The sequence below is a fragment of the Pangasianodon hypophthalmus genome, chromosome 11 (assembly GCF_027358585.1).
Source record: "Pangasianodon hypophthalmus isolate fPanHyp1 chromosome 11, fPanHyp1.pri, whole genome shotgun sequence".
Lineage (NCBI taxonomy): Eukaryota > Metazoa > Chordata > Actinopteri > Siluriformes > Pangasiidae > Pangasianodon > Pangasianodon hypophthalmus.
In genome coordinates this window covers 16,230,910-16,247,265 of record NC_069720.1, presented here as the reverse complement: position 1 = coordinate 16,247,265, position 16,356 = coordinate 16,230,910, and the positions used below count along the sequence as shown (strand labels likewise).

The window sequence follows — 16,356 nt, the reverse complement described above, 5'->3', positions numbered from 1 at the left end:
GTGTACAGTATTTTAATTTGCACTATACTTGCAGACCTGCAGCTTTTCTAGCCTCAGCACTACCTGCTCAAAAAGGTAAGTCATACTATATACATGTGCATATACATTTTAATCAAATGTATGTGATTTTTCCATCAAGGGGTTTGCTGGAGTTACAAAATATACAACTCCTTAAAAACGGTTCATATGAGTAGCTCGGAGTTTTCCACAGAGACGTTAGACGGGGTGAGCTGTGAGGAAAAAAAACGTGCATTTCTGAATGTGCATCATACTCAGTAAGCCTCTGAAGTCGAGCGAGATTCATTTATCCCACCCAACAGGCTATGAGACATGTCTCACCGAGCACCCACACACACACTCACACACACACACACACACATTTACTGTCTTTGTGAGGACCTTCCATTGACATCATTATTAATGCAGCTACACTTAAATCTAACTGTCACCTTAACCTCAGTAACCTGAAACTATTTGGCTCATTTCTTTCTTTCTTTCTTTCTTTCTTTAAAATAAAAGCTGTGGTTTGTAAGCTTGGGGACCAGCCAAATGTCCCCACAAGTCAAAACTTTCAGATATTCCCACACACACCCCCAACACATACACACACATATAAATCCATATACTTTTTTTATTACCTTCAGAGTTTGATTGGGAATTTAAGATCTGACCTTTTTACCCATCCTGGTTAATGTAAACTCAGTATTGACTGTACTGCAGTTGCCATGGGCTGGTCACACATTCAATTCTTCAAATGAGGTAATTCTTCACAGCTTACGATGATTACAATGAAGGCTTATGACACCCCACAGCACTAATAAACACAACTTCTCATAATTAATGATGTTATAATTTTCACTGCTTACAGAAGCCAACCAAGAATAATGTTAGTGGAAGGAAAAATGAGAGGAAGTGAACTCGTGTTTGAGTTTGTGGCTGATGTAGAAAGGGAATGTAGGCAATTTAAGTGAAACCAATGAGTTACAGTCTTAGAAAAATTAGTTTCTTAATGGTTCTCAAGGATAGTTAAGGGTTCTTTGCTTCCTAAAAGACAAGTTCTAAATTAAATTTTTTTTTTATATAATTGTGTAATGTACTGTCATTTTTACTAATAAGATATACAGTAGGGTCCCAAAGTATACAGACTGTTTAATTTCACTGATAAAATAAGTAAAAATATAATTTACAAAAAATTAATTACAAATAACTTTGTTTTATGTCTCAAGCAAGATTTATTTCTTCCTGTCAAAAACATTTGTTGTTATTCTTTCAAAGAAGTAGAATGTTCAAACCATTTTTCAAACACGTATACTGCATACTGAGTAATAAAAAATTATTAACTGTTTCAGCTCAGTATGAGATTTTGAAAAATGGTGACATTAAAATCTTTTCTGATATGGATTTTAATGGACTGATAATAGACTTTTCAGATCCTACTGCAAGAAAAACACACTGATTCTGTCTCAGGCTTAAGAAAAGGAAAGAGTGAAAGAGTGAAAGACAAAATGTAAGGAGAAATGAAAGGAGTTCAGCGATTGCGTGGCCTGATTTCCCCTCTCTGTCCCAAAAACTTGCCATCTCATGGGGGAAATAAACAGCGCTGACACGGATGATACCCTCTCCCTGTAAATCTATTCACTTGCACAAGAGGCTAGAGTGAGTTAAATTATACTTATACCACTGCACTGTTAAGTTCTCGATTTTGATTGGTCAGAAGGTGTCATTTTCTATAACAGCCGCTCTGTAGTAGTGCTTGGTTGCAAGGTTTATATTAATGCACTCTAATAATAAACATTAATATTATTATTTTTATAATAGCAGCTCATTCACAGAGACTTGAAAACTACATGTTTTACACCACAGGAAAGTCTTCTGGACAGAAATGCTTTGTGGTTTCTCTATAACATGACAAGCTGCAATTTTTTTTTGTTTGTCTTATTAACAAAAAAATTGAGGTTAGTGAGGGAAGAACTTTTGAACTAATATAATATTAAATGTAACATAAAATCATGGCACATTCTTTAATTAATAGGAAATTGAAAAAAAAATGTAATCATTGGCAAATCACTGTGGTATAACAGGAATAAAACACTTTGGGACATGCTGTTATTGAAAAATAATCAACTTTGGTGTGGTAACAGTAACTCCACTTCACATCGGGCTGCATCACACCACCTCATTGATGTTTACTTTCTTATAACAGTAGGTCATGTTTTATTCCTTACTTAAAGGCAATAATATCGACTTAGGACATCCTAAGGAGATTTAACAAATTTCACTGCTAGACAATGTCAGATATAATAATGCAGATTTGTGCAACACTCAGTCTACCGGTAGAATAAGACCAGTGGTCCAAGTTTTATCTTGTGGAATTTACAGCCCATAGTGATTTGATCTTTAAAAAAAAAAAAAAAAAAACTTTTTTGACAATGTCACACTCAGTAAAGTTTAACAGCTTTGCAGAGCATTCTGTCCTACCTAATAAATGTCGTTGGGCTATAATATGGAACACCTGTCAAAGACTCAGTTTCTATTTCTTTTTTTGTCCTTCGTCATGTTACAATATATTAAAACATATGTCACATTCACTCAAGCTGTCCTGACAGTGAAAGGAGTAGTCAGTGCACCAAAGAGGTCCGGTTTGGAAACTGCATTTAACGCTGACGCTGTCAATTTTTCCATCTCCATGTCTATCATTGTGTTCCTTACCTGAACTTATTACATACTCCAGTAAGGTAGCGATCACTGCGATTTTATGCTGCTTGTTCAGCAAATGATTAATAGAGGTCATCAGTTTTGCTTATAAAATGGTACATTTCAGATGACGTTTTGTATAAATTAGGCGAGTAATTAGGGCAGCGTGACCTGGCACCACTGGCAGCGGGACTCTTTGTGCTCTTTTCTCACACTGCTGCACACTTGGGTGACGTTCCTGCTCACACAATCCGCTGCTTGTACGGTTTCAGGGGCCTGCCCTGATCCCCGTTCCCCCTTTATGCCTCGCTGAATGCAGGCTCTGGGGATTAGCCAGGTCCTTCAAAGGCCATTAGTGGCAGTGACAGGTATCCTGTTACCGCCTGCACACACATATACTCACTCGTACACGCACACACAGATAGGCCAGGTGAGAGGGACAGAGGCAGGGGTCAGACGAGGACAAAGAGGACAAGGACCCCCTCACCTACATCCCTCACTCTTTCTGTCTTTTTCACAGCGTTGTCTAGTCATTTCTGTCATAAACCTAGTTGTTTTCCCATTAAAAGTCCCATTATGATCTATGTAAAAGAGGTCAATGTCTCTTTATTTTGGTTCTAACATGCAAAAAGTGAGTGTTTAGGACTCATAAAGGCAGGTAAGGTATAACTATCCATCATGGATGTGTGCATCAGGACTAGGATCCCATGGAACCTAACAAGAAAACGCCATAGTGGACGGGTTGACTTTCATGCTGGTGTAAGCGAGTGGTTAGATATAAAGCTTGTGCAAGCAAAGAACACGTTCATTAAGGCTTAGTCCACACTACACAATCAATCACAGGCTAGATGCACACACTGCACATATTTCACCTGGAGAGAGCTATCTATCATGTGATTTTTTCACTACTCTGTTTGGAAACAAGAAAAATAATAATAAGATATTAATGAAAATAATAGGAGAAAAAATACTGAAGAATTATTGGATTGGGAGATGCGGGCAGTGAGGATTGCTGTTCTGCAAAGAGAACCAGAGGTTTAGTGAAAAGAACCTATTTTTATACAGTGTTCCAGCAGGATTCATGTCACAGTTGTTATTATTGTTGTTTTTACTTCTCCTAACAACCTCCTTTATTGTATATTTTATTGGTTTTTGCTTATCATAACAACCAATTGAGTATGTCATATAACTTCTTATAAAAGCATTATTATTATTGTGCTTACATTTTACTCTTGCCAAAACAGATAGCTGATAAACTGGATTCAGGGATCTGCTGTGCATGTCAGCAGATTAATTTGAATTCCTCTTACACTCTTGCACTTCCACTTGATTTCCTCTTGCACTCATTGGTTGTTTCTCACTGTTGTTTTTACATTTACATTTATAGCATTTAGCAGTTGCCTTTATCCAGAGTAACTTGCAGAAGTGCTTTGTAGTCTCTGTCAAAAACTTCCTCATGCTAGTTCACTAGGTCAGGGTCTAAGAATACCAGAATACCACAAGCTAACAGTTTATTGGAGAAGGTTAGTATAACATGAAAGAAAAGACACAAGACAAGGGATTTATTTATTTATTTATTCTTTGTTAAATAGAAGTGTTAATTCAAGTGCATGGTGAAGAAGTAGTTTTTTTAGTCTTCGTTTGAAGACCATTAGTGACTCAGCTGTTCAGACAGCCAGGGGAAGTTCATTCCACCACCTGGGTGCCAGGACAGAGAAGAGTCTTGATCCATGTCTTCCTTGTATCCTTAAGGATAGTGGGTCCAGTCGAGCCATGCTAGAAGCTCTGAGAGAGCATTGTACAGAGCGGGGTGTGATAAGAGCTTGCAAGGTAGGTGGGCGCTGGTTCATTTTTGGCTTTGTAGGCAAGCATCAGTGTTTTAAATCTGATGCGGGCAGCTACATGAAGCCAGTGCAGGGAACGCAGCAATGAGGTGGTGTTGGAGACCTTGGGGAGGTTAAAAATAAGTCATGCATCTGCATTTTGGATCAGAAGCAAGGGTCGGATGGAAGACCTGCCAGGAGCAAGTTGCAGTAATCCAATCTTGAAAGGACAATGACTGAACAAACACCTGAGTGGCCTCTAAGGACAGGAAACAACAGATCCTCCTGATTTTGTAAAGGAGAAACCTGCAAGACCGAGTCAGCTTAGCAATGTGAGTCAAGAAGAGTAATTGGCACTAGTGGCTGCATAAAGTACCTTCCTTGGCAGATGCACTGCAAGAACTACCTTCATCAGCAAGAAAATACAAACATGTTTGAAAATATTGCTAGTGGTTGCTGTGGAAGTAGTCGTTGAGCTGGGATGGGTAGTGGGAAATCAGGGCTAAAACTGTGTAGTGTGCTCTTGGCTTAATATGAACATGATGCATTTACAGCAGTCTCAGTAACTGCCTATTAGTTAGTTTACTTTTGTTTGTTTTGGGAAACAGAACCAACTAAATTTGTTAGAAAATACCACAGCAAGGCAGAAATATCATAAGAGATCAAGTAGGATTGAAAAAGTATTCCCACACACACTGTTACAACCCTACTATCTACACATAATTAATTAATTAAAGAAATGCTTCTCAGCAAAGCTTTTCTATGTACATACAGTCCCTCAGAAAAACAGCCCATAGTCGCAAACCCTCAGAGAGGAACACTCAGAGAGCAGAGGAAGTCTTTCATTAGTCAATTACCGAGCCAGATAAATAGGCCACTTCCACAGTCAGTGATTCCCGGGGTCAGAGGCCATCGTTTCCTCAGATGAACACACTCGGTCAGATTTATACACTCTTAGAATTATACTCTTACAATCAGTCTGCACTCATCCAGGGACTTCCTGAACTACAGATTAAAGACAGGGATTTGTAATGCTCTGTAGGTGATATTAAGGGAATCTGATCTGCACTGTGCGTAAACTGATTACAAGGGCAGTAATCTTATCAGTGTTGTGAAAAGTGCCTCATAACAGTTCACGCTGGCTGAGGTAACTCTGGATGAATGCTGATATGTAACCTTGAGTAGGGTGGAGAGCTGTCTCTCTGTCTGCATCCATAAACAATGTGTGTAACTTTTCTTGAGTTTTTATCACATTCAGCATTTAAAGAGTTCTGAAGTGCCTGTCTAGCAAATGGACCCTACAGGAATGACCCGTTTATCAGAGCTTGGTCATTAATCACTGCAAAAATCTGTTGTAAATTAAATTACCAAAAATCATTTACCCCAACCTTTGGAGTACTGGAGGTCTAGAGTGGGATCTCGCCGTGAGGGCCAATGAGGTGAAAGAGGTTAAGGAACCTGTGGTCTAGTTTGCCTGCTCCTGTGTAGTACTGAATGATTTGTGGGGGACGGAAATCAGGCCCAAGAAGGAACCTTTCTTTAATCAAGGAGAGAGTGGCCTTGCATCAAAAGGCCTGCTCTGACATTTTAGGACAGATTTGATGAGATTTGCTTGTTTCCAGCAGCTCTCAAAAGGCCCAGACTCAGAGGGAGCTCATTGCTCAGGAGCACTTAATTGCACCAATTTGCTTCTGCAGCTGCTTGGCCTGTCCACAAACGGATTTGGGGAACACATTGTTACTCCTTTGTCATCACTGCACTGCCCATATGGCATAGCATGAAATGCTAATTTGAAACTGGTCATGTTTGAAGCTACAAACCAGATTATCATAAATTACATCTCTCTTACTTCCTTTATTATGCCAAAATCTTAGAACCTAAAAACAGCTCCAGATATATGAGAAGAGAAGGGCAGCAGAGCAAGGTCTAGGATGTTACGCTCGGCTGATCAGACACAGGACAGCCTCTATTCTGCAGTAATGAAATGAGACAAACTAGACAGGGAGGTGACAGATGACACAACAGTACCATCAGCCACCTGTCAGCCCCATCAAATGTCTTCAGCAGTGACATAGGCCTTGACCTTAACCCTATCCTCCACAGGGGGTGACTGAGACCTGCTCAACCAACCAGTGAAGTCAAGTGAGGGCTCTTTTTGGAAAAATTCTGCTGCAGAAGACCTCAGACTGCATTTTACTCTGTGTTACTTTTCTGAATGGCCTTATTAGCTGTTGGCAAATTGGTTTGATATAAGAGGAAAAAAAAAACTTTGGGACGTCTTTCACATTCAAAGCCCTTTATTGTTAGAGATATTCAATCTCATTTACTTTTTGTTATTTTCTCACTATATAAATTGTGGTAATCTCAAATATGTTGCAGATGTCATCAAGGTTAGGTTTAAAAAATGGCAAAATATTATTTTTCGCATAAGAGATAACACATATACTCAGTATGGACACCTGTTCAGGTAATTAGCTACACAGGAAAAAGCTACTGAAGTGTGCATCAATACTAAATATTTTTAACAACTGATTTCCAAATAGCAAGCGGCATTCAATAAATTATACAGGACTGACATATACCTTTTGTCACAGTACATGTGATGAATTATCCTTTTACCTAGGTTGCAAACTATGAAGTCATTGTATCAAGTGTCAAAGTATTAAGTATCATTTACTGAACAATTCCTATGACTGATAAGTTAGTAGTTCCTAGAATCAATTACTGTTCTATTTTAGTCACAGTCAGGTACGCAAGCAACTTAATAGATTCCTTGAAGACTAACTCTCTGTTAACCACACTTTTTGTCAGGTAGCAGCTTTTTTAAGTGCCTGGTTATGGGTGTATGCAAAACTAGCCTTTAGGATCATTAAGAGATTATACTTTATCAAACAAGATGATACTAATATACAGCCTTAAGATAAATTCCAACAGGTCGCAATTACTTCTAATACAAGCTGCAGATTGTCTGGTCAGCCCTGTGCACTTGATTGATGAAGCTATAAAGAAGTTATATTGCATATTCTGGAAATTTTATAACCTCCTTACATGCTATTTATGAACATGGATAAGTGGGTGAGACAGCTGGGCAAAGATCCTTATGAACGGCACCGGTAAACAGGCCTGTCTCTTCCCTTGGATACAGTTTTATTTTGTTCTTAGAGAGGAAAAAATGTGTAGTTCTGATTCCTTCTTAGTAGTTATGTTCATCTGGGTTTGTTTTCACAGTGAATCAAATGCATAAATTTATTCACATTTAGGTGTAAATTTTAGACAATAAATTGATGGGCTGCATGTACTGGCCATACAATTACTAATTCAAGACATCAGACATGGGACATCACATTATAGAGGATCATTGTATATATTATCTGAAGTATATACTCATTGCTCAGTTCTTGTTTTGAGGCATGAAATCTCTATTTTTTTTGGCAAAATGTGGCTTTGGAGATATTTTATATATGCCTGCTATGACTCATATGACTCATATGACTATGACTTTTATAGGTGCCTTTTGTGCCCTTTTACAGCTCAATCAGCTGAATGTCTGTGCAATCCTGGCTGAAATGTGAACGCCTGAATTGTGGGTGTGCCAACCTCTTATTATCATTTGGCTATCTGAGATCTGTAATGTCATATATGTCCTTAGTCAGCAATGAAACTGTGACTTGGTTTCAATGGAGCCATTTTGCATGATCAAATAGGGCATGTGTTATAGAGCCTGGGTTAAGTCTCTCAACCCCTGAAATGCTTTACTTCCTATATCGAGGAAAAGTGTGACGACCATGCCTCATGCATGCCATTTCATGCATGTTATGGCTCAAGATTAATGGGTGTAATAAACCTATGCACTTTCAGCACTCTTCTCCTGAAGCTTACATTAAATCACTAGTTCACACAATCTTCTGTTAGGCTCAGTTTGTTCAGTAGGTCTGAGAACCTGCAACTCAGAAATCCCATAAGCAAATACAAGGGAATCCCCAGTAGTCCTGAGAAATCAGCTTCCAAAAAATACCGTACTGTCTGGGTTAACGCGCGTCTTAATCAAAAGGTCAATTCAGAGCTCCTAAAATTCCCACAGAGTGTTCTAAAGAGATGCTGCCAGTACCACAGTCTTGACACAGCGAGGCTGAGACTGTCAGCGCCTGTCTGCTCTCGCTCATTTAGCCTCAGCAGGCAGAAAGAACGACAATGTTTCCTTTGGCAGATGTTAGTCAGCATATGGTGCTGCATGAGTAAGCCTAGCTGTAGATTCCCAACTGATCTAATTAATAGTTGTTTTACATCCTGCATAAAAACATTATAATAACAGCGCTAATGACTTTTCATTGAGGGGAACATTACCATTTAGCTGGTTTAGCACACTGTTGGTATAGTGGAGGAATACCCATTCTAATGTAATATTACTTCAATGATTGTGTACACGTGCATACATTTATTCATTTGGGCAGCATTTAGATATATTTATTTTGCGCATTTCCACTTTTGGCCGTCCCACTCGGAAGGCAGCTGCCCTCTTAGGTGCTTTATTTTTAAATTTGAGTGCAGCATTACAAGTATCCATCTCATTGTAGGAAACCCCACAATTCTCTTCACTGGATCAGAGTTCTCTAAAGGTTTGACAAACATACTGGTCTCCAGACCCAGGAGTAATAAGTGAATTGCTTGTATTGATGCTATAAGCTGCTAGAAGCTGCTCTGTGGTTAACTAGCTAACCTCCCTGCTTATATAACCATTTTATGCACAGTTAGTTTATTCAATGAATGTTAGACATCGATTCAATGGGCATATACAAACTACAGTTATGTGCTTGGAACCCATTGTTCAGAGCACAGGACCTCGAAGATATCAGACCCCGTCAAGATTGTCGCTCTAATCCAAGAAATTTGTTTCTTGGACAGAGGTGTGATTGAAAAGGAAGACACCACAGTTCAGAACAAAAATTACTCAGTGTGCTTTCTCATTCAGAAGAAGGACAGCAGTTTCTGTCCTTTCTGATGGAAGAAGCCCAAGTCTGGTCATATTACCCAATTTTGTAAACCAACCAAGTAATCATGGAGTGTTCTATAAAGGCAAAAATGCAGAACATTTTCTGATGTGCCCTACTTAGACAGAACAGTACTCCACTGGTTTGTGGATGTCATCACCAAGACCTCTAGGAGGGCTGGATGCTCAGACCATGTAGGAGGACTGCACAATACTTAGAGATGTGCCAGTCCAGGGATTCTGCACTGCTGCTACCTGGCCATTACTGTGCACCTTCCTCAGGTTCTACAAGGTTAACATCCCTCCCATTGGCTAGAGTGTGGCAGTCATCTCCAAAAACTATTCCAGAGAATCTTAAGGTTAGTCGGTTCCTCATTGAGGCAAGTGTTATCCAGGTGATTCTCACTACCCATGGTGGATAAGTTGGGTGAAACAGAATGTATGTAACATATGTAACTGTGGTAACTGCCAGGGATTTTTCATTCAGAACCAGACTTGGCCAAAGCTTAGTGAAAAGGTTCCATAGAAGATAGCTGTATGCCAGTGGTATTTCTTGCAAATACTGTGACATTTGTCACTTTGCTACTTTCTTGGAAGGTCTTGTCATATGTGCGTACATCCGGAGGAAGTATCCACCTCTGGCAGTTTTCCGGGATCACAGAACCACAACTACATACATAATTAATGTTTTTGTAGTTGATTAAAATGCCAAAGCTGATTAAAACACCAAAGCTAAAATAGGCTTGCCTAGCCTTTTAAATATGTAAATTTATTTGACCTTATTCACAAAGCTTAAATATGTGGTGTACAATTTGCTCTGACCCCCTGATGTTGTATGTGAAAATTCAAACATTACTGGTAAAGACAGCTCTTTGTATTAAGTGCTCAGTATATTAAGCAGACAGAAAGCCTTCTGGACTCAAAGTCAGACTCAATAAACATATCGATGAACCCAGTAAAACCTATTGAGCCAAAGGCAGACTGTAAGTTGGAAAAAAAGTGGAATTGCTAATTGCGACTTTTTGTTTCCATTCATGGTATCAAAGTTGGCTCTTGGTTAGCAGAAGTTATACTAATTAAAACATTATTGCTACACTTCTCCTACAAGGTGTGTGTGTGTGTGTGTGTGTGTGTGTCTTTCATGTTTCTCCCTTGTCTCTATTCAGTGCCAAGAACAACTGGCAAGGATGAACTTTCTGCATTTTCCCACTATAGTTGGACCCAATGTCCCTGTTTGAAAGGATTAAATGGGCAGTTTTCTCCATCTCTTTGGCACCATATGCCCCAGGAACTCTCTTTGGGCTTAAAGTAAGCAACATTCTAAGATTTCAGAGAAGCGTCTGAAATCACCTGGCATGAAAGTCTGCTTAATCAGGACCACAATCTCTAGTACACTCTCAGGGTCTGCAATATGTTTTAGAAATAAACAGTTAATGCCTATTAAATTTGACTTAGGAAGGGAAATATCATGTCTGGACTAGGTTGTGCAATATAATGATTTAATTATCTTTATGGGACAAGGTCCACACAAGAATTATCTGAATGGCACGTGTAAAATGGCTAGTAATTTTAATAAATAAAAATAATAAAGATTATTGCTTATGTCTCGTGAGGAAAGGTGCAGAGGTCATAATAGTGCAAAGTAGGAATGCTACTTTGGCACTGGTATGAATAGCAAGACCTGGCTAAAAGAAAGCTGTTCCAAAATCAACGTGTCAACAAATAATGTTGTGCTACTATATGGCAGTATGAAGTTACAATATCAATATCAACTTCTCCGATTGAATCAATGGAAAGTTGTATAAAATCCTCATATATGCCTGTACGTAGCCTCAGTGTTGTCCATCAAAATACAATACTCGACCACTAAATTACTAGTGAAGTATTTCCCATAATTACTGTCATTTCTGTGTTGAATTCATGAGTCTGTGAATCTGAGACGCACTTTGTTATTGGACATGAGTAATTTAATGCATGTTAAAACACACTCTTCCAGAAAATAAGATTCATTTGACATGTTTGAGCCAAAATAATGAATATAACTTCTATATACATTCCTTTTCACCTCTGCTGACTGCTAAAGGTCCTATGCGCCAGCATTAGCAGTGTACAATCTCCCTTCTGTGGCTTGTCTGTGCCTCAGTAGACTGACAGTCTTGCTTCTTGAAATATGTTTTAAATAATTCCACAATATATTCAGAACGGGTGGATGATTTTCTTCCTGTGACTTGGGGCCAAGCGCAACACGCCTATGAAATCACAGCAAAGGAAAAGGGCAGCATGTAAAGGGAGATGCAGAAGTACGACGGGGAAACTTGGTAAACATGACACAAGCCCCTAGAAATACAGCTGAAACAGAGGCGAGAGAGAGAGAGAGAGAGAGAGAGAAAGAGAGAGAGGCACAGGGTCTGGCACACAGCAAAGTGAGCATATTTTAACACAAGTGACTTTTCTGATTATGCCTGTTACATGACTTTATTTCCACAGGGCTGAGCGCAGTGTCACCGTCTGGACCTGAATCAAACATTTGATGTCTTTAGCCACACACACCCAAGACTTTAACAGTGTGTCCTTTTAAAGGCCCATTTAAGAGGAAAAAAAAGATTGTGCAAGCTGGCCCTGCTTGCCACCAATATTTCATAAGTACCTGTGACATGAATAATGAAAAGGAAAACAACTTTGGCTAAGCAAAATCTTCCAAATGGACTGCTGTTGGAGAAAAAAAAATGTGGATAAGGTGTGTTTTTTTCCCTCAGCAGAACCATGCCATCTGTAACACACCATCTGAACAAAGATAATGCTTTTTAGCTCTTTGATCCCTTGATCCTTGAGAGAACAGAATAGAGTTTACGATCTATGTTTCTTCAAAAATCTCTTGTTTAGTGAACAACCTCTTAAACCATGATTCATCCTTGCGAGTTTTTATGTTCTGTACAGAACAAGTGGAGTTGAGTTCCACCAATAACCACTTTATCAAATGCTGAAAGACTTCTCTGATTTGCACAGATTGTCCATCAACCTTACAATTGCCTTATCTCAACCATTCATTGCTAAACCAATTTGTACTACAAAACTTCAGACTAAGCTAAAGTTCAGGAATTATAGCCAGCACAAGATGTTCAAAAGCACAGAATTGAAATTATTTGTTTCCCAGAGTCAGTGTTCTGTCTTCTATACTGGCTAAACTAGAGCTTTCCTCAAATAGACATGCCAACAAACAAGTGCTAAAACCAGAACATTTGAAAAAATGTGTTTGCTTCAACTCATGGCCAGATTTTAATTCAGCTCAGACTGCCAGCGATAGTCAAGATGGGTACTGTTCCATTCACCAAATCAGTTCTCTGACACAAAAGCTGCTCTGGCTTACTATCATTCCCACACAAACCTCCCTCTCTCCTGTCTCTTCTTTCATTCCGCCTTTTCTATATTTTAAACCTGTGTTCCTCTCTCTCTCTCTCTCTCTCTCTGTTTCTGTTCTTTGAATTCATGGCTCTGCATCTTCCCCTCTGCTGTTCCACTCCACTGGGATTGATACAATATTTTCCAACCTCAATTAGCCGAGGGCTCGTTGACTAATTCCGACTGTTTTTGCACCTGAGCAGTTGGGAGCGGGGGCTGGAAAAAGGGAAAAAGTGAGTAGGGCCAGGGGTGGGCATGAACATCCCCTGTTTGGGCTATGGCAGTGTGTTGACAGATCACGGGGGCTATGCTGAGGATAAAGGTGGATGGCACGAAGGTGGATGGCACCATTACCAGCACCCTCCACCCATGAGTGCAGCACAAGTGTATATGTAAGAAATAAGATATGATGTGTAAATGAGAATACACTTACACAATGGCTCATTCAAGGCTGTTGTATGAAGGTATTTTGCTGCATTACGTAAGGCATTTTTAAGGAATACATTATTAATAAGGATCAGATATGCCCAGTTTTATGTTTAGGTGCATTCTGTTCAGTAGTTTCATTTGATTTGATTAATGTTTAACATGCTTTCATTGGCCTTGCCTTATATTCTCAGTAAAACCTTCAATAAATTCAAGGCATCTATTATGCTAGGGAGTATTCCGAGGTGTTTTTTCACTAGCACCTATAAGAACAATTCACGAATTACGCAAGCCGTATTATACCATGGCAAAGGAGGCCCTTGCTACTCAAGGGGCACTTTTGAAATTTAGGTGCAGGAAATGAGAGTATGGTTGGTAAATGCACGTGGAAATTGCATTGGAGGGCTGCACTCTTTCACCTCACCAAACCCATGCGTAACATCTAAGCAGACCTGACAGAGCCCTGGAAACTAGAAACTGAGAAAATCCACAGTTATGGAAAGCAATTGTTGGTGACAGACATTCCCTGGGTCTATAACAACACAATACTGGCCACAGAAATGACCAGACACACTTAAAGGATCCAAAACCTAGAGTTGTATGATATTAACTCAATTGCTGTGGTCACATGTATGTACACATTGTTTTCCTGAACCTAAGCCTGAAATCAGAAGTCTATCATACTGCTTGTCATGTGTTGCCTAAGTTTCTCATTGTTCCACACCTAGTATCATGCAGTGATATTCACTTGCAAGTCCATGTAATTCTATTGAATCTAGACAGCTGCACACCAACAGACTAAAGCTGTGCTCCCAGCTGGAGTGACTGGTCTGGAAGAGATGATTCACACTGTTTGCAAAAAGGGTACTCAGCAACACATATAAACACACAAAGTAAGACTTTGGTCAAACTAAGGTCAGACCCCCAAACCACTACAATGTGTTAGTCTCATGATCATTAAAAGCCAAAGCCGGACCACTGACCTCTTGATATGATTTCATATTGTCAAATCTCCAGTTGCTGAGAAATAAATGTGGTAGGTCATGTGTGGCTATGATTTACTAGAAGCATGCAAGCCCAATGACAACAGGAAAATGTGGGCAATTTGTCCCAGTAAATGTTGTGGAAAATGAATGAGCTGTTGCACCTGCAGTTTCAAAAGGGGAAAAGTTATGGGAAAGTTATGACCGTGGATAATTCGGAACCGGAATTCGGAAATACAGGTGAAATATTAGAGTAATGGAAAATACAGCATCGTACTATTCTTACCATACGTTATCATATCACTCTTATTATAAAGTGAATATAATATCTTGCCGCCAAATTTTTGGCGAGTTTCCTCAAAAGCAGAACTCTCACTCCCTGCTCTTGTATTATTATCCAGCCATCACACATTTCTGCCATCGAGTCTACTCCACTGAAAACATGGCCATGGCTTTCTTAGGGATATTCCAAAGGATATCTAGCAGTGCTTTGCACCACCAGATCATGACACCAACTGAAGGTAAAATCTGTTGACCCAAGCAAATGCAGAGGAATCCCAAGTGATAAAAAAAGCCATAAAAGAACATGCATTGTAGTAAAAGTGAAGACTGATACATAATAAGCTCCACACCCTTTCTAGGTGACTAAGAGGAAAGGACACTGCAGGGTACTCACTGTCAGGATAGTTTTTGCGCCGTGTGCCATCCACCTTGCCTGTCTTGTCGATGCAGAGGAAGAACTTGTTAGCGGAATACAGGCGCCGTAGCCGCACGTCGCCCTCCAGGTGGTTGTAACTGCGTGTGTGGCGTTCAAGAGTCCATGAGCAGTTTGTGCTCCGTGCCAGCACGTGCAGTGGGTCATGACCCAGTCCGGCCGGGCATCCTGCAAGTGCTGCACTGGCCAGAAAGAAGAGCAAGGAGAGGCATGCAAAGCGTACAGGGAGAGCACCGGGCAGAAGAGGTAGCCTGATATGGGCTGGGCCGATAGAGGTGAGGTCGGCGCAGTGAGCAGCAACGGCCGCCGACCATTTGCACATGGTGGGTCACACTCCCAAGGTGCACCTTGCACAAACAGCTGGCATGATGTTGCTCCCCATTCGCCACCCCACTGCGTACAGTCCCTGTGAGCAGCAGCTGCTTTCACCAGGAACCATTCGGAAAGAGCATAGCAAAACAAATTGACGTGAGTCAGAATTTGACGTACAGAGATCTTGAGTCTGTGTGCCTGGTTGTCCTGGTCCTTCACTGCAGAGGTGATGTAGCTCTTTGTAATTCCATCTCCAAAGAAGGTTCTAGCTCTTCTCAAGTTTCCCTGGAGTGCTCAGGTCTCTTGACTTAACTTTACCCGGCTGTGAAACCACTGTGGGATGGCTGCACCTTGCAGAGGCTCCCTCTCCTTTCAGCCAGAGGCAGAGCAAGGTGAAACGTGAGGCCGCCTGACCCGTGTCTGTGAATGAGTTGAGCAAATTGTGTGTCTATGTGTGTGTGTCAAAGAGAGGGAGTGAGAGTGGAGCAGGAGAGACAGAGAGAGAGAGAGAGAGAGAGAGAGAGAGAACAAGCAGTGAGAGCACGTCTGTGTGACCGAAAGAGGCTGTAAAGCTGTAGCTGGGTGTCCAAGTTCTTTCTCTTTGCCCTGCTGTCTGCTCTTTGGTGGGGTGGCTCACTCTTCCCTTGCATTTTATCCTGGGCTGGGCTTGTATCAGGGGGACTAATGAAGATGGGTGGGTCCAGGTTGATTCATAATCACTGCAGAAGTATAACCCTCTCAATCATTTATTACCTTTTTCCTGTACTGCCATGCCCTTAAGGATAATCAGCATCTGGCAAGAGTAGTGTGTATTATATCAATTGCTCCAAGGACATCACAGAGGACTATAAAGAATGTGACTGTTTATCAAGTATGCTTCTGTTGCCTTGGTTCATGCCACAATGTTACAAAATCTGAATGAAAATTGCAGTAATAAATATATAAAATTATCCCAAGGTTATTGCTCTTGATTGCATACCCATGTGTCTAATGATCTACACACACTTTGACTTATCC

At 40.3% G+C, this 16,356-nt stretch overlaps 1 protein-coding gene across 1 annotated transcript in view; it reads right to left on the bottom strand.

The window, feature by feature from the left end:
- The window catches only part of fgf22 (fibroblast growth factor 22), a 28,860-nt gene extending 12,820 nt beyond the window's left edge, over nucleotides 1-16,040 (bottom strand). Inside the window, exon 1 of the mRNA XM_026925078.3 lies at nucleotides 14,989-16,040. Within this exon, the coding sequence (XP_026780879.1) occupies nucleotides 14,989-15,349 (361 nt within the window). The 5' untranslated portion in view covers nucleotides 15,350-16,040. The remainder of the gene's footprint in view (nucleotides 1-14,988) is intronic.
- Nucleotides 16,041-16,356: the final 316 nt, after the last annotated feature.